Source organism: Corvus hawaiiensis, chromosome 30 (genome assembly GCF_020740725.1).
Source record: "Corvus hawaiiensis isolate bCorHaw1 chromosome 30, bCorHaw1.pri.cur, whole genome shotgun sequence".
Lineage (NCBI taxonomy): Eukaryota > Metazoa > Chordata > Aves > Passeriformes > Corvidae > Corvus > Corvus hawaiiensis.
In genome coordinates this window covers 14,990,153-15,008,585 of record NC_063242.1, presented here as the reverse complement: position 1 = coordinate 15,008,585, position 18,433 = coordinate 14,990,153, and the positions used below count along the sequence as shown (strand labels likewise).

Sequence of the window (18,433 nt, the reverse complement as noted above, 5' to 3'; positions counted from 1 at the left end):
AATGGCATATGTTTCTGTTAAAATCAGCTGAGCTCAGTTATTACTCATCTAGCTTTAAGGTGCTTGCCTATGCTATAATAACTGTTCTTAATATATTAAGAAAAGAAGTTCTTGTTTCTACAAGACAGATGTCTGGGTCCCCAAGAGACAGGCTGTCTCTGCTCTTACACCACACACCAAAGGGAATGAAAAGAAATGAGGACCTGCTTTGATGCACAGGCTGGGGCTGTTCAGAGGCAAACATAGCTATTGCTGCCTTTGGCTAACAAAGGGAGCCTGCAGTAAAGGGGGCATAAGCTCTTTTTGTGAAATTGTAGATTTTTGTCTCTGTCCTAGGCATAAAGGGTTCCTTTCTGAATAGACTGCCTCCTACTGCTTGCTCTGGGATGGTGGAAGCTTCCGCACAGTACAGTGTTGGTTCCTGAAGTAAGCATAAAGTTTTAGTTTCTGATTAGTCTGGGAGAAGACAACAGAAATACTTTACCCTTGATGCTTAAATACTTGGCTTTATCACAGAGCTTAGAGTTTTGATGTGAGATAATATTGCCTTTCAGATTGTCTATAGTAAATATTTTTACATGAGCAATCCATGTGCTTTTCCTTGCCAAGAATGATGGCCAAGCAACAGACTTCCAGTATAACATAACAAATGTTAGAAAGGTAGGTCAGATCCTGTATCCTCTACTCAGGAAGTAACAGTAAAAGCAGCCACCTCCAACCCCACACGAATAGTTAGAAAAGAACAGAGGAGACTTAAATAGATGGGGAAAAGCTTGTAGGGCAAAGCTCTTTTTAGATTTTTCATGTCCTTCCAAAGTCCTATGAATCTAAGCATGACTGTCAAGTTGAGACACATGCTTTTTAATCTTGAGAAAGTCTGCATGCAACAGTTCTTCAGTCTTTTGTGATGCCAGTATTGCTCTTCTATGCGCTGTCAACCATTAGTCATTGCCAGAACACTTTAGTGTATTGTTTGCTTGAAACATATTTCAGAACATTGTCCGCTGCATTAGGCTGTGATATCTGCTGAGCTTTTGTTCACTTAGCCTTGATTTTTGTCTGCAGCTGTTTCTGTTTGTCATCGGTGTCTCTGGTCAAGCTGGACAAAAAAAACTAAAGTAAAGCTCTGCCTTTCCAGTTCATGATTTTGCTCATTCACCCACTTTTACGTCAACTGCACCTTTTATGCTCTGTGTAACACTGTTGTACACAGCTTCCGTAAGGTGGGCATCATAAACTTTGTAAAGATTATGTGCATCAGAAAATCCTTAAAAGTGACACAGAGCCACTTTATCAGCCCCAGTACCAAGTCTCTACTTTCTTTCCAGGACAGTGAAATCACTCATTCCAGGCTGCTGTAATACCCCCTTAGGATATTCTGAGCTGTGCCAGAGATCAGTGTTACTTCTGCAATGCTAACAGCAATTATTCATTATTCCTTATAATACAGGGTATCAGCAGCACCCAACAAAGCTATTAAGCAGCAGGTTTAAAATGAACAAAAGGAAATATTTTTCACACAGCACATAATTACATCATGGAGCTCATTGCCTCCAGATGCTGTGAAGGCAAAATTATAAATGGGTTAAAAAATGGGCTAGACAAATTCATTATTAAACACAATGGCTGTGTGCAGTCTCTGGCTGAGGAAGACATTGCTCAGGAAAGCCATTGATTGCTAGAAGCCACAAGGGTATGCTGGGGAAAGATTCATTCTCTATTTGCTCTATTCTTCATACTTTTTAATAAACATCTGCTACTAGTTCTGTTGCAGAAAAACTAATCGGTTGTATGGACCTCTGGTTTGACCCAGTATGGCTGTTAACACACATAAAGAGGAAAAAAAATAAATCAGTGCTCCTGTATATACACAGCAAACAATGTGATGTGAAATGGTAATTCTTTCTTTTTTTTTCCCCATAGTGGTAGTCAATTTTATAGAGCTAACATCACTTCAGCTTATAAAGAACACAGACTGCTCTTTTAATCAGATAGCATCCTCAGTGTTTTCTAGTTCTTTTATTCTACTAGCTCTTCTCCTAGTTCACTGTCTTACTGGTGGACTACAGGACTGCTGTGGACTGGGGCTGCAGCTTGATGATGCTGTAAAGGGAAAGAGAAAAAACTAAATTCAGTTGTAAAATACTTTTATATAAAATGCACGTAGTTGCTATGCTAAAGCCTAATCCTTGAGCCTTTATTCTGAGCAGTGCTTTATTCTGTAAAGAATCTTGTTTCCATTAATTAGACCGTTTCGAGACAGTTCTATTATTTACAGTATGTTGAGGAAGTGGAATTAAATTCCTAGTGTGGGCAGTAAACCACTTCTTCTCATGTTTTGGAGAGCAAAAGGGGCGCCGTTGTCTGAATTTTTGAAGTTAAACAGGTTGAGCTTCCAAACCACACCAAAGCATTTGCTTTGGTTTTGCACTGGGAAAAACATTTAAAATCTAAGCAAATTTGGTGTCTTGCTGCTTTCCTAGTAGTTCTATACACATTTCAGTTTTGCCACTGACTTTTTAATTGTCTCTTCTTTTACAACATCAGCAGCTTGAATTTTAAGTTTTGATGGTTACATTGTGAATCAAGTCTATAGAAACGACAGTAGCTAGAACATACAAAAGTGTTTGAATACAAGGAAAATCACATAAATTGCTCATGCTTTTTATATGTCTAATTGTAGATCTGGTTTGAGATTGACATATTTTCCCTCCATTTGTCAGATTTTTGCACAGCATTTGTGTTTATTTTACTGGTATTTACTAAGCACATGTATCTCTGGCACACAAAGAAAGCTAGAAAAGCCATGCTATGTGCAGGATTTAGGGCTTCTTTCAAGTTTAACTGTTTTGTGGATTGCTTTTTATTTCTTGTTATTGAGACCGTGTGTTTCTTATTTTTGGTGACTTTTTTTAAAACACTAATCCTGCCATTAGTAGATATTTGAACATTGCTGAGGTAGAAGGACAGTCTACCTGGGAAGCAAATGTCTTTCATTTTGACATAACTAGGAGTATGTTTTCTTTTAGTTGAAGTGTGCTACAGTGAAATTGCTTGAAATATCTTACAGGGGATCAGGTTGAATCTTTTTTAAATAGTCCTTTTCCAAGGGCCAAGAAACTAATAAAGGTACCAAGTTTTTGTCTTGCTGCACACTGACACAGAGGTCTGCTTGTGCTTCATCAGTATTTACACTCACTCTCTGCCGGAGTCCCTGGAAACCTGACTGACCAATCTGGAAGTGTAATAGTAACATGATTTTTTTGGTATAACGAAATATTTGGATAGTGCTACCCATATGACTGTTCTAGTGTGGAGCAGCAGTGTTCCAGAGTGCTCAAGCTTAGTAGTGCAATAACAGTGGAAAAAGAAAAACTAAAAAGATTGCTTTCCTCTCTATAGAGAAAAAGGAAAAAAATACTCTATAGAAAGTACTATTTTTACTGTCATTAATACACACCACATACTTAAAAGCTGAAATTCATGTGTATAAAGCAGTGAAATACTCCATTCACCACACAGTTTCAACCCACTTGTGGAAAAGTTTCAGCATCTCATGAAAAACAGAAAAATTATCTTGATTTATGCCAGAATTCGAGTTGGATCTGGTATCATATCAAGTGTTTGTGTTTTAAGTGATATGACAAGTTTAGTTGCCAGCTATTATGACTACAGTGAAGTTACAGAGAACAATAGCTTCCAAGTTCAGGTACCTAATACAAAGCAAAATAAACCATACTTTTTTGGGGTATTGTCTCAGATATACTTTTAAATATATTCTTATGGAACTAAGATTCAGGTTGATTTACGGCAAGGTAGGGAGCCAGAGTGGGACATGTCAGACCTTATCTCTCTTTTCAGCTACCTGAACAGAGGTTGTAACCCGGTGGGAGTCAGTCTCTTCTGTGAGGTAGCAGGCAACAGGACGAAAGTAAATGGTGTCAAGTTGGTGCCAGGGGAGGTTTAGATTGGATATTTATTATTACACCTAATGTCAGGATTGGAACATTTCAGTGCCAGGTCACTCTTGTCCATCTAGGTCACTCTTCATCATTTTGTCCTGTTCCATTTGCAGAATTTGGCTCATGGAGTTTAATAATAAATCTAATAAATATGGACTTTATTGGATTGTTTTAGACTACTAGTAATTGGCTTAATGAGAAACAGATGCCTGGAATCTTTGTATTGTCTTCTAAGGGAAATATTTATATAGAGACTCAAATTTTTTAAAGTTTTGTTTTATAGAGGGATGCAGAGAATAAAGGCATCTGCTGCTATTCAGCAGAGCTGTTATAATGTTGGCTTCCCCTCAATTAATCTAGCTTGAGTGCAGTGTTCTAATGAAAGGAAATGTAGAATAAAAATTTAGAGCTGCAATGTATATAAATCTTGAAATGTCCATGGATTGCTGATAAATTGCTGTGTTTTGTTCAGTTTATGCAAAAGAGAAAATCAAGAAGCAGATTGAAAAGCCAAAATTATACATCAAGTCATTAAACCTCAATCTTCATTACTGAAGAATTGTTTTGATACTCAGCAAGATCAGAATCTGAACAAATGAGTAGCTAGGTGACACGTTCAGAAGGGTCCTGAACACTAGGAGAAAATCCACAGAATAATGTCATAGGTGTGATCTAAGTGCAGAACTATGATTGCTCCTTTTCTGTTCTTAAGGCTCTGAATATAAACAATATTTTGCACTGAGTTTTTTCTTTGTGACTAACCCTTTATTTCTTTGTTAAGTTTCATATTTTGTAATCCATTTTGTTAACATAGACTTGGTAACTTTTCAGTTAGCTCTCTTTACTTCATAAACAACTCACCTTCATGTCCTCACCATATTGTCCTTTAGAAAAAAAAGACTGTTCTGTCAAACAATGGCACTTTTCTTCACTTTTTTTTTTTTTTTTTTTTTGCTGGAGTCTGTTTGCTGTGAGTTACATTTGAGTTGTTAATTTACTGAACTGTGCTGTTGCTTGTACATCGCAATTGTAAAACCACCAAACTAGAGGAGAAGAGACATCCTTGTTGCACATCTGTACAGTAAGTTAACTCATGACACTCAAATTCTCATCTCCATCAGTATTGCTGGAGATAAATTTTTTCTGTTAGTTCAGTACTTATTTCACTTGCAGAGTATATTCTCTGAATGTAGCTGTGTGATTGATAAATAAGAAGGAAGAAGAGATACTTGCACGAGGTCAGTACAAGTTCAGAAGACTTTTCAAAGCTCTTTGAAAGTTTCTCTCTCAGGCATCAGGAATATAATAGCTGATGACATGGAAAGAGAGCTGGACGATCCAAATGTCCATCAATAAGCTCCTGGGGATACATGCTGTAGTGGAACTATCACATACGTATTGCATTTTTCTACTGAGGAAGTATTAGTACCATATACTTGATGTTAGATGAATGATGCAGAACTGCTCTTCAAATAAGAGCATTTAGGGACAACAACCCCTTTTGCCCCTCGCTCATTGTTAACTTCCACAGAGCAGTTCCACTACACATTACCCATTAGCTGAGCCCGGGTCATTTGAGTAGCCTTGATTCCGTGTATTATATATGAGTGATCTGTCTGGTTTTAAGCCTGGTTGATGAATTACTGCAGGGTTACCTCTCTTGGAATGAGAAAGTGCTGTATATACATTTCAAACATCAAAATAAGGCAATTCAGGTTGGTGAGCTGCTGCTCTTCATTAGTGTGCCTAAGCAAACACTGTTTGTTCTAACGAGTAGTCTTGAGGCTGTTGAAGTGCTGCTGTCTGTCAGTGTACAGTGAGCAAATTAAAAATAATTAGGTTAACAATTGACAGCAACACTTGTCATCGTTGTCGATCCCATTACTACCTCTACTATTTTTATGCTTATTATCTTTATATGCACTTAAATACTCTGTATTGTTCTTTGACTAGTTTCTCAGAGAGATGGGAAATCATCTAGGACCAATACCATCTTTTTCAAAGTATTTACCCACCTTTCCAGTAAGTGTGCAGTTGTCCAAAGGGAAGATGATTGACAGGAAACAATTACAGAGTGAGAGCCTGCAGAGGGATGTCTGGGAAAAGGAAACATAACTTTAAAACCCAGAGCCAGGATTTTTGGACAGTGAAGTAGTGGGAGCTCCCGTTGCTGTGGAAGTTCTCAGTGGCTCTGCTGTGACCCATTACTGCTCTCCCTGAAGCAAGAGTGTAGCAAATGATAAGCTCAGGGACTGGGTGCCAGTCAGGAAAAGTGGTAAATAGACATGTAGCTTTAAGATGGGAGATCTTTTTCTTTAGAACAAGGAAAATGCTGGGCTAAAAGTCAAGCCCAGAGGAATGACTGACTATATATGCTAGCAAACAGTGTATTTGCAAACAAAGAAAGCAGACATTGAGGCACCAAAGTTTCCTGTGAAGATCAAAAAATGTAATGAGCCAGCACAATGAAGTGCTATCCTTTTTTTGAAAGGGCACTGCAAGTAGACCTTTATCTGCTCTAGCATACCATACTGCTCTTACTTCCCTTGAAAAGTTCTGTCTTATCCACAGGGAAAAACAACAGTGTGCAAAATATTTGTGTTCCATCTGTGCAGCCCAGTGTACTCTGGCTTTTATCTTGTAGTTAAATGTGATGTCAGTGTCGCCCTGTAGCAGAATTAAAATCTTATTATCTGAGCTTTGTTTCTCTCTTATCTTCTATTCAAACTATATTAACTAGAGCAGCCGAGATACACTTACGGAAACCCTTGAGGCCCACTTAGTGAGCCAAATCTGAGGGGTGCTTTATCACTTCTGAAAGGTTAGATCAGCTGAGTGTACATTACAGCTAGGATGAAGATAGGGGAGGGGTTCATTCACTTTTCAAATTCAACATTTGTTTGCTTTTGTTTTGTTTCTCCACATGCCGTTTTCTGTTGCTTCAGGGAATTTTATTACATTGAAGGTTTTTCCAAATTGCATGGTTCTAAACCACAAACAGCTTGTCTTTACAGAGGATTTGAAGATCTTACTGGGTTTTCTGTGCTTGGGTTAGCTGATAAAGTCAGGCAGTTCTTGTGAATTCTGAGCTCAGAGCAGTGTCTCAATTACAATGATGAATTCAGATAAAATCAGACAAAAATATTACTGGATTAGCTAGAAATATGTCAGAAGTCACCTTTCTTATCAGTGTATGTGTCCACCAGTTTTAATGTCGATCACCTTTCATTAGAAATAATCTTCAGTAAGCAGAAGTGCACTGGTATTAAATACATAGTCTCTTTTCAAATAATATAGTTGCTCAAAGAATAATGTAGCAGGCTTACAGTGTCAGTCAAGTCATGGAAAATAAGTATTTTTCCATGGAAAGTATTTCCCACGTCAGAAGGAGTTTCTTGAATCATTAAGCCTTTTCTGTTCATTACATATCTAGGCATATCTAGGCAATGAGTGAAGTAGCTCTCATCAATCACTTCAACAAGTGAACAGAAAAGTTTAATGACTGCAACACAAAGCTTACCACTTCAGTCAAATGCAGATTTTTTCTTCTGGTGACTAAATTTTTTTTATATTTTCTTCTTCTCCTCCCTCTCCCTCTTTCTCACTCTGAATTTTTCATTTTAATTTCTTTTTTCTTTTCTTCCTTTTGTTTTCTTTTTATTTTTTGGTTACATTTTAAAGAAATTGCAAACTCTTTACTGTAGGAAGAAGTAGTCCTTGCCTTCTTTTTTCACAGCACATTGTATCTTTATGCTCTACTTTAATAATATTTCATTAGTTCTTTGAAACCATTCCCTAGGGCAAGCTTTTATTATTTGTAAAGTAAATCAAATATCAAAGTGCTAATCTTTAGGAGGAAAAATGGGCTAGACTCAGAAAAAAATATTTAAATCTTTTATTAGTTTTTTGAATTAAAATTTAAAGTGCACAGAAAGATTCCAAATAATATTCTCAAAGCTCTAAGGTACCTAAAACCAGTTTGGTTTTTCTTTGCCTGATAAAATTCTGAGTACAATAGAGAAAATCTAGGAGTGATGTACCTCTGAGTTCTAAGTAGCATTGTGGAAGGAATGGTTTGCTTGGCAGAAAGGGACTTTAAAGAGAGTTTCCTAAATAAAAATTTGAAATGAAAAACAAGAAGTGAAAAATCTGGTTACCTTTGAGACCTGCATTAGCTCAAATTCAATGTCTCTGCCTTCATACAACATTTTAAGATACCGCTCCATTTTGGCCTCATTCAAACCATGTCATAGTGACCAGATTGAGTATTTTCCTTCTGTCCGAGTCCTTTGAGGTATTTACACGTTACCCTTCCAAAGATAGTATAAAGAAGTCATTTAGAATTTACCTTACTTACACATCCAGTGGACTGTATGTGACCTGGAGTCCTGCCCCTTTTGTGTAAATCATAGAATCCCAGAATGATTTGGGTTGGAAGGAACTTCAGAGATCCTCTCGTTCCTCCTCTCCTGCCATGGACAGGGACACCTCTCCCTAGCTGCTGAGAGCCCCATCCAACCTGGCCTTGAACTCTTCAAGGGATGGAGCATCCACAACTTCACTGTTCCAGTGCCTCACTATCCTTGTTGTGAAGAAATACATGTGTCTTGGTAGGTAGGATTCCTCTGTAAGAAATAAACAATTCTGCACCATTTTTTACTCATGTGTATGATTAACGTGTAATTACATCCTTTGTAACAACGTGGGGAGGTAGCAAGGAGATGGCACAGTTAATGACTAATGAAGCAGATAGTTTTGTTCACAAAAGGATGGATAGTGCTTGTGTGGTCATCAATTTCTTTCTCTGGTTTCCTATCAAAGCACAGAACTAGTTGGTATTCAGAGTAGCCTGTGTTCATTCACTTTATATTTACAGACGTTACAGTCATGAGTGTTGCTCAAGTTCACACTCTTCTTGAAAGTATACAGATATGATGGTTATGAACAGAACTTTTATTGACATACTGTGTGAAGAAAAAAAAAAGTGGGGAGGAATGGGGAGATAAGAAAATCCCACATGATGTACATAAAAAGTATTCGTTAAATCCTCCAAAAGCAGGAAATTCATTTTCATAAGAGGAAATAAGCATTGCTTGAGACCAACTTTATTTTCTCCTACACACAAGTTAAAAATAATATATCCTGCACATTAGTTACAGTACAAGGGTGCATATTGTACCCAGAGGCTCCTTTCTGTAAAAAAGGATCATGAAATCCTATCAACAGACTGTTATTTTTCTGCTGGAGATAAATCAGGAAGATTAATGAGGTTAAGTTATTGCTGTCTAGTATGCCAGGGAATGAGTTTCTAAATTAGAATTTTAATTGTATGTTCTATTGCAGTCCTCTTATTAATTCACATTTCACCGTATTTCTAAAATCTTTCCTTATACGGAAGTCTTAAAGAATTTTAAAGGAATTAAAGTAATGGAGTTTTTGAAACTTAAGTGGGTAAAATGGAAGTGGCTCTAAAAGCCTATCAAAACTAGGTTGGTTATCTGTCAGATCTTTAGACCGCTCTGCAGAATCTATAAAGATTTCTATTCCTGCTGTTGAATATTGCAAGTTAGTTTCAGGTGTTACTTTCAGTATTAGATACCAAGATAAGAAGTTACACCAACAGATCTCATAAATTGGTTGGGTTAAAAAGATATGGAAAGTAATTCTTTGTTAGTTATTACAGAAGTACTCTATGACATTCTTTTTTGCAGCCTTGTCATGATTTAAGACCAAATGACAATGGGTTATTGGAGACTGAATATACTAAGCTACCAAAATATTTCAATCACCGATGTATGCAGCTTTACAAATCACACAACTTCCATTCCATAGGAGAGGGCACATTCCAGGAAAGAAGTTGGGTGGGTCTGTGTGGTGGTTCCAACCATGCCGTGTGTTCTCCTACAGTGTCTCTCTGGTCATCTCATCCTCTGGGTCATTTCCCCAAGGAATTCTAGACACTGTCAGATACAGGACTGGGTACAAAAAACCCCCTTATTCTTGATTATCTTGTTCAAATGCACTTAGCACCTAAAAACCAGCCTTCAGCATGGCTGGCACTCAGGATGTGCTATTCCTGAAGGTGTACAACACCTTCACAATTTTCACAGTGACTGACAAGTCACTTTCACTTAAGTTGCTTCTCTGTTCTAGTGAGCTAGTGAGCTACTCTCTTGTCCTATAGCGTTAACTAAATTTCATGTGTATTTCCCAATGCTATTGTCAACTAGAGCTACACATGCTGAGTGCTACAAGTATCTGTGTCATTTATAGTACCATACTGAAGCAGTTTGATCATATCAATACATTTTCTTTGTGCTGCTGCAGCTTGGCTAGACTGGCCAGTTGTCCAGGAAGTAGCAAAGCATGTGACTTTAAAAATACAAGCGTATTAGGAAGTGCACTAATTGAAAGCACTGCCTCTGAAAAATGAGCACACCAATGCAATCACAGAATTAGTACCAGGTTTTTTCTTATTGTGTGGTTTTAGTCCTGGGTTTGAAATCCAAGTGTTAAGTAAGGCATGCTGCAGTTAGTGGAGGAGGTAATGGTTCCTCTTCCATTTCACCATTTAATGCAGGTTTATGCATGATATTTAGTGTCTCAAAAGACCAGAAGCACTTCTGCTTTCGTACTCTTCTTCTCATGTGTCATGCAGACTAACCTAAATGCACCTGAGAAAGAAAAGACTGTTTCCTACCTCTGGCTATGCAAAACTTTGAGTGGATGTTTCTGGGGTTTTTTACATCAGTTCAAGTAGGAACAACCACATAAAGGAGCATCAGGAGCAATATCAGAGAGGTGCTGTATGTCAGACTACAACTCTGTATGTGCTTTAAAACTGATCTGCATTTTTTATCTCACGCAGAGGAAACTTTATATAACCTATCAGGCTAATTTTACCAGAAAAATCTGAACACAACAAGTTTTAGCATTAGCATCAATATATTCTATTTGCAACAGTCTGTTGGGTTTTGGGGTTTTTTTCTTCTGTGTTCAGACCTAGGCTACAGTAATGCACCAGTAAGTGCTTTTTAGCTGCTGAAGGCAGTTTACATTGATTAGATAGATTTTCACATTGGCTCTTGCAACACACACTTTTCAAGGGCAGGCACAGTAAAATGGTTTTTTTTTAATTCCATTATTTGAAAACTGGACATAATTCTCAGTGATTGAAGCTGACAGAGAAGGAAAAGCTGATGGTGAATATATTCTCTAGTGGCAGGCTGTCATCCACAGATGCTCTCAGTGACCAAAGCAATGACTGTAGTACGAAGAGCTGCTTGCATGCAGTGGGTTGCCATCAGTTACCACTGCTTGCAAACACTTGGGAAGATCTATTACCTACAGGTGATGCATTTTCAATGATGAAAGCTTCACTTAAAGCGTCTAGAAGATTAAAAATGTTGTTTAATAGCTTGGATCTCCCTGCAGATTTCTTTTAATGTAACTATCAGTGACCCTTTTTAATTCCTTAATAGTCTAAATACTCAATTATCAACAAACTGAATGTGATGATTTTCATTTTCTGTTTAAAAAAAGAACAGTTAATGTTGTTAAGTCACAAGAACATCCTCACATGCCAGATATTTAGCAGATTCTGAATACTGAAAATCCAATGAACTGACAGATATACTGCACTCACACATCTTGCAGTTTTCATTAAATGAGCCTGAAGATCCTTGTCCTCCAAACATTTATGGACTTGCTTAAAAATAAATGTATATTTACTGGGGTTTGTAAATAAAAAGAGTCTAATGTGACCCTAGGATCTTAACTCAGACTGTAATGGATGCATTTTTTCCCATCTGTAATCTCCACATACAAAATGGACACAGCATTAGTGTTAAACTAGTAATGAATCTTCACTATCAAATTCAGGGCATTTTAGGCATCTAATTTAGCTTCAACTCAAAGGACTATAGTAGAAATGTAAGTTTCTTCTCTAGCTAATTGAGTTTAGACAAGGACCTCCATTAGGACCACTGTTAGTTGTCTGGTCTGACCTAAAGTAGACAGGGTGCATAACTCTCTGTTGTGTAACTTAAAAACAAATCCAGAGGTATTTGTAACTGGATAGGTCAAATTACCAGTGTTGTTAAAATACATCTTCATCTGGTTATTCAGAAGTAACAATGGAAGATTAATGTTATCAGTGAAGAAACTAAGAGTCAGTAGAGAAAATCAGATACCATAAAGACCCAAACACTTGAAAACAAATCCACAGGTCAAACTGAAGACTGTTACACAGTGCAATATGCATTTCTTTGTACCTACAAATAATATTCTTGCTTATTAAGTAGGCAGAGCAAGATTTATTATGTCCTTAACTTCTCATTTCTTTGCATGTAAGAGCTTGCTTTTTGTAAATGACATTGTGGGAGACTACACTGTTGTCACCTAGCAACTACAAAGTATTTTTTGAAAAAGTTGCTGCTTGGTTTTTGATTAATAATAAAAATAGTAATTCCACACTTTACATTTGCAGATCTTAAAGCACTTACACAGATGTAAATTTTTTGTGTCCTTATCTGGAACCATGAAATCTAGGATAGAAAGTGTGTTGGCAAAGACGACAATCAACAGAGATACAAATTTTATTCTGAAGATCTCACCCTGTTACCCTCATTCCAGCCTATTCAAACTGTACTTTTATACAGTTCCTTTCCAATATTTTTTGGCCTTATGAATTTTAAATGAGGAAAGGGAATAATTTTAAAAAATCTGTATTTGCAATTATTATCTCCCCCTCTCATTTGAGATATTGCAGTTATTTTCTAGTCTGAGGGTCACAGTGAATTAGCCCTTGGCAAATATTTAATTTTTAATGGAAAGCACTGCAGTATTGAGTTAAAGCACGCAAAAGTATCACATTCATCCTAAGATGATCCTGCTGCTGCATCACTGACCAGTTTTCATGTTGCATATAAAGCAGTTCTCTGTAATTAATTTTTCTTCAGAAAGTGTTTTATCCTGATTATTGAAATATTTTCTACTGACAGAATGACAGTTGACATGCATACTGAAATGTCTGCTGTAAAAACAGCTGGCTTGAAGAACACTTCATTTTTCAAGAAGATCACGGAGGCTGGGTAGCCAAGGTTCTGTGTGATTTTGAGTTGAAGAAATGCTTATTTTAAATTATTTGAGAAATGTCCTATACTCATTTTTGGTTCTCCATTGCCCTTACCAAGCATTTGGTGGAGTGAAGCTGTTTGGGGGCCATATTTCCTCCTAAGGGTCCACAATTTTAAGGAACTTCTAAGGATGAATTAGAATGAATAGCCACAAAGATAATGTGTGGGCTGCTGTGCAGCAGCATCCTTGGAGAGTGATATGTCAGGAAAGAGATTTTAAAAATTTCTGTAATGAAACGTGTATTTCTCACAAGTAAGGAAAGATCTTGACAGATCATCTGTTATGACATATCTGCTCTGTTCTTTGTGGGACAAATGAGATTTCTCCTTATAATACATTGTGGATTATCATTCTGTTGCAGTTTGTGTAATGGCAGCACATGGGGAATTTAGGAAATGACACTCCAGCTGTCTTTTACAATAAGTGTTTCTTTTTATGCTTTTGCACTGTAATACCTCTTCCTTCAAATTATCTTTGCTGTACTCTTCTCACTGTAATACCAGTGTGTATCCCAAAATGAATTTAAAAGAAAAATGGATTTACATGAATTATGTCTTATTTTCCCTATGTGATATGTTTTATTTCATTCACTAATTTATTGATAAAAACTCAAAGAAAAATATATATCTGAAGTTCTTTTTCTATAATACATTTTCAGTAAAGAAAGTGAAGTCAGTAAGCAGTAGCTGGAAAATGTAAATCTGTTTCCTGGTTTTTGCTGCTGTGTGAGGTTTGATATATACCTATTCTAAAGAGCAGAATTATCTGTGTTGCAGGTATATTGTGAGGAGATGGTTTCTCTGTAAGGCTCATTAAACTCATCATTGTTTTCAGAAGTGCCAAACAAGTGGAAGAAATTGAACTCATACATTGCCGATGAGACCCAGACGAGTTTCCGAAAGCAGTACATTGCCCATTCCCTGCTCATTCCCTGAATTCAGCACCATCTCAGTCTTTCCCAGTTGCCTCCAGAGACTGATTTTATTTGATTGGGTTAAAGCAATTTTGCAAAAGTTCATTAGTGGGACTGAAAGAAGCAAGATGTCCCTTGGAATATATTTGAGTCTTCCGTAGTACAAGGTGTAGGCTCAGAAGCTGTGTCAGCAGGACTCTTTCCTCTGTAACAGCACATGTAATGCTCAGTGAATTAAACTCAAAACCACTTGCTGGGTAGTGTCTTACGGATCAATTCTGTGCACTAGTCTCTAGAAGAAGAACTGTAAGAAAACTAGAATTTTCAGTAGTCTGCCTGGCTGTCTGAAATGCAAAATCCACATCAAATTTTAGATGAGATGAATTGTTAGTTTGTTGTCTTTGGAGCTTGCTGCTGAACATTTCCATCTCTACTTTGCCTTTAACTGTGTTTAGTTGCTCATCACCCAGTGTTGTCTGAGAGTGTGAACTTCGCAAGAAACTGAGACATAGATCTTTGCCCATTGCCTTATGCAGTTTGGTTGGACTTATTAGAAAAGTAATTTCCATCCAGCCTGAGCTGAAAGTGCTCTAGAGTGGGAGGGCCTGCTTGTTTTAGATGCCACTGGCAAATCTATAATCAGATAACGATTGACGCCTTCTTGGCAAAGAGCCCCAAAGCTGTAAATCATCTTGGGATTCACAGGGTTCCACTTCTCTATCCTGGTAGCAATCTGTGTTTCTCAGAGCTGTACCCAATGATGGTATGCTATTATTAAGGGGAAATTTATTTGTATTAGTGGGTTTTAATAATTTCAGTTTCCAAACCATTAAAAATTTTCTAAGGAAGTGCAGAGAAATGAAGGAAAAACGAATTGAAGCCACTGACAAGGCTTCTGGTTTTCTTGAGTTACTATTTATAAACATTTTAGAAGTAGTCCCTATATTCCCAGGAATTTCAAGATCATAAGTTGGAAACTGGTACTCAAGTGAACTTACTAAAAGAATACCCATTTTAGACACTGCATGCCCTTGTGTTCTGTGGACTTCCACAAGAGTTCAAGGGTTTGTTTTGACTTTTATGCTCTTTGTTATTGGAAATCATTGGGATTTGAAAAACAATCTTCTTCGAATTTGAGGGTGAAGGACACTAAGGGTAGACCATTTAATGGGCATTATCTATTTTAAACCCTCAGTATGTGTTGAGATCTTGCAAGAGATACAAACTTCCCAATGTTTTCCCTATTTAGTGTGGTACAAAAGATTTCATCTCCTGATCATTCTAGTAAAAAGATGAAAACATCAGTTAAGGCTGGCCATAATCATGATAGAATTACAGTAATTTGCTTGGCAACTAAGTGGTTTTTAACACAAGATTAATATTTCTGTAAGAAATTTTAAAATGCATCTTTGTCATACAACTTACGGATATAATGTATAAATTAAGAGATTGTGCGAATGCTCTTTTACATCACAGAAAGCACAGGACAGACAGGGTATAACAACTTGCTTGCTGCCCTTTTGGCAGCTTCTGTGTTTTATTAATGTAAAAATAAACTTTTAGCACCTTCAACTTTCTTATTTACATGAGATTTGTTAGCTAGAGCCCAGAGATTGGGTGAATATGAGATTATATCTTTCACAAAATGACATTGGTTTTATTCTCTGAGAAAATAATCATCATGGTGGCGTCATAAATTGTGCTTAAGGGAAAAAAGACATGTGTGCTAGTTGAATCCATGGTTTTTTAAATGCCTTTTTTAAATGTTTGGATCCGTGAGGTTGTCTGCCAACAAGTAAATGAAACTTGGGGTATGTCAAAAATAAAACGTATCAGTACAGTCTGTAATTTCTACACTCAAATACTGGAGCAACTCCAACACTGATGATGAAGCTCCTTCAGCTTCATGTGTGTGTGTGTATGAGAACTATACGGGGAATCTGGGTAGCACAAATGAAGGACTCTCACTGTTGCAAGAACGCAGATTTGGAAAGGTTTAATAGCACTTCACTTGCAAATAATTCTTCTTGCTATTACACAGATAATCTCATGTCAAATTTTAAGTAACATCTGGAGCTATGCATAAATACCATTTAAACAGGAGACTCATATTTTTGCTCAATAAAAGAATCAGTTAAATGACACTTTAACAACAATACCCACAAGTACTGTTTGCCTTTCTCTTTTGTTTATCCATAAGGTAACTGTTGCTGCCTGCTTTTCTTAATGTCACTTTCTTTCCTTTTTTTAGAGTTTCTTTGAAGGACAGTCTGCACCGTGGGATTCAGCTAAGAAAGATGAGAACAGAATGAAAAATAGATATGGGAATATCATTGCATGTGAGTGTTGACAACATAATTGTGCACTTTGTTAACTTCCCTTCAGAACTGGGTAAGAATGACCACCAGCCTTGTGCTCACATCAGGCTTATATTCCTTTTCCCTAATTAAGAAGATAAAAATGAGGGAAGATGGGGTTTTTGGGGTTTTTTTTGAGAAATGTCAGATTTAATGCATTTTCTCAACTGCCCTTCTGTATACTTTCTGTCCTGTGATCAGCATTTGGCTAATGGAGAATGACACCTTTAACCAGTACTCAGCTCTAACAGGTCCCAAACTGCTCTTGTCAGCTTAGCACAAGAGTACCCATGATCACATCAATACCTTGGTATTGTGTTCTGGATATTGTAGGAGCAGACAATACTGCTGTTTAAGTGTTCCACAATAACAGAGACAACTACCCTGGCTTATGCTAGACAGAGTCTAAGGTAAAAAAGGTAAACCATATGTTTTACTTAAAAATGCCAGGCTTAATAAAGATGAGACATACTAATAATCAAATAACTTGAGAACATGATAACATGCTTTGGTTAGTAACCCCTAAATCTCGCATTAGGAGAATTCTAAAGCATTGTGACTAGAGATGCTGCACATGAACATGGAGGCAGGAAATATATCAAGTTCAGTAAAATTATATTATTTACACACTGATGTTGTTGCACTTCAACCTTTAAGTTCTCAGTGTGTACGTAGGAGATGATCCTTTCCCTGTTTTTTCCCTTTAAAATCTAAATTTAAGATGTGGAGTGTATGTGTTTCTAATAGCCAGCCAGATGAGCAGGTATAAGCAGAGAAATAAGCAGCCATCACCTTGTTCTGTAAGCATGAAAGTGAGGGGTGGTCTTTAAGGAGGCATCATTTAATGGTACTGCTGGAGTTCAGAAATCATGTAGAATCCCAGGTACACAGGACAGCAGAGAAGAATAAGCCATGCTGATTGTCTGAACAGTCGGAGGACCTGTGGAAGGAGTATGTAGTGCCTGTTTCCACTAACTTCAGCACCTATTCCAGGTGCTTGTCCAGGCACATATCTGCTTAGGTTTCCTCATCAGTGAACCATGTGGACTTGACAGAGAGAAGAACAGGTCTTGTGGAGAAATGGTTCAAAATAGAGCCCATCTGAATGCTTCTGAATCACCACCTCAGGAAGTCCTCTCTGCAGTGCATGTGTAAAGAGTGTAGAGAGAACAGCTCCCAACTTAGTGATCTACAGTAGGTGATGTGAATAGGCCCAGATGGGCTGAGACTGACTGCAAACAGAAAACAGCTCTGTAGCTTGCTGCAGAATGAGAACCCACAGGAAATACACGTGGAGGCAGAGGCAAATTAAGCAAGAGATGATCTGCAACATAGTTTTGAGTGGCCATGATAGTATTGCTATGTATTTTGGATGTACACTGTGCTATATACTCGAAAAGGAAATTAAATGTTCTAGAGAAATGGGATTATCATGATGGGCTGGTGCATATACAAAAGCAGGTAAGTTAGCTAGATGTGGTTTTGCTTGTTTCCGTCCAAGCAATATTTAATGTGTAACACACTTGGTTTTTTATGAGGATATAGCAATACATTACATGAGTAACAGCTAATCTTTTAAGTAAAAATATTGAAGGCAAAAATAAGAAATACAAAGCAGTTTAATGCTTATCCTTGCTTTGTGAAATTTTGTTTCCAGCCCAAGCCTATTACCATAGATCTTCTCTTGTAGTCAGGTTTAGTGTGTCACTCCCCTCTTTAATGTCATGTTAGACATTGTCTTACACTTTGACATCCTTTGGTTGAAGAAAACCAGAAAACTGCAAGTGCTTTATGTCTGAGGTAATCAAGTGATGAATAGCCAAGGGAGAACACATAAAAGATATTAGATACACAAATCAATGACAATTACAAGTGATACTAGAGGCTTTCTAAGAGGCCAAATGTAACTCAGGACATTTAGATCTCAATTTACTTGAAATGTCCTCAGTATTTAGCAGAAGGAGGGAGTTGGATGGAGTTTTTATCAATAACACTTCCTGTCTATGTGTCTGTGAAAACAAAGATAACACAAGTTAAAATTAAGATCTACTAGAATTAAAGGC

General features: G+C 37.2%; 1 protein-coding gene across 11 annotated transcripts in view; it reads left to right on the top strand.

The window, feature by feature from the left end:
• The window catches only part of PTPRM (protein tyrosine phosphatase receptor type M), a 460,837-nt gene that overhangs the window by 384,038 nt on the left and 58,366 nt on the right, over window positions 1-18,433 (top strand). For all 11 annotated transcript variants that reach the window (XM_048289399.1, XM_048289394.1, XM_048289392.1 and 8 more), the window contains one exon: window positions 16,265-16,352. In XM_048289399.1, coding sequence (XP_048145356.1) covers window positions 16,265-16,352 — 88 coding nt within the window. The remainder of the gene's footprint in view (window positions 1-16,264; window positions 16,353-18,433) is intronic.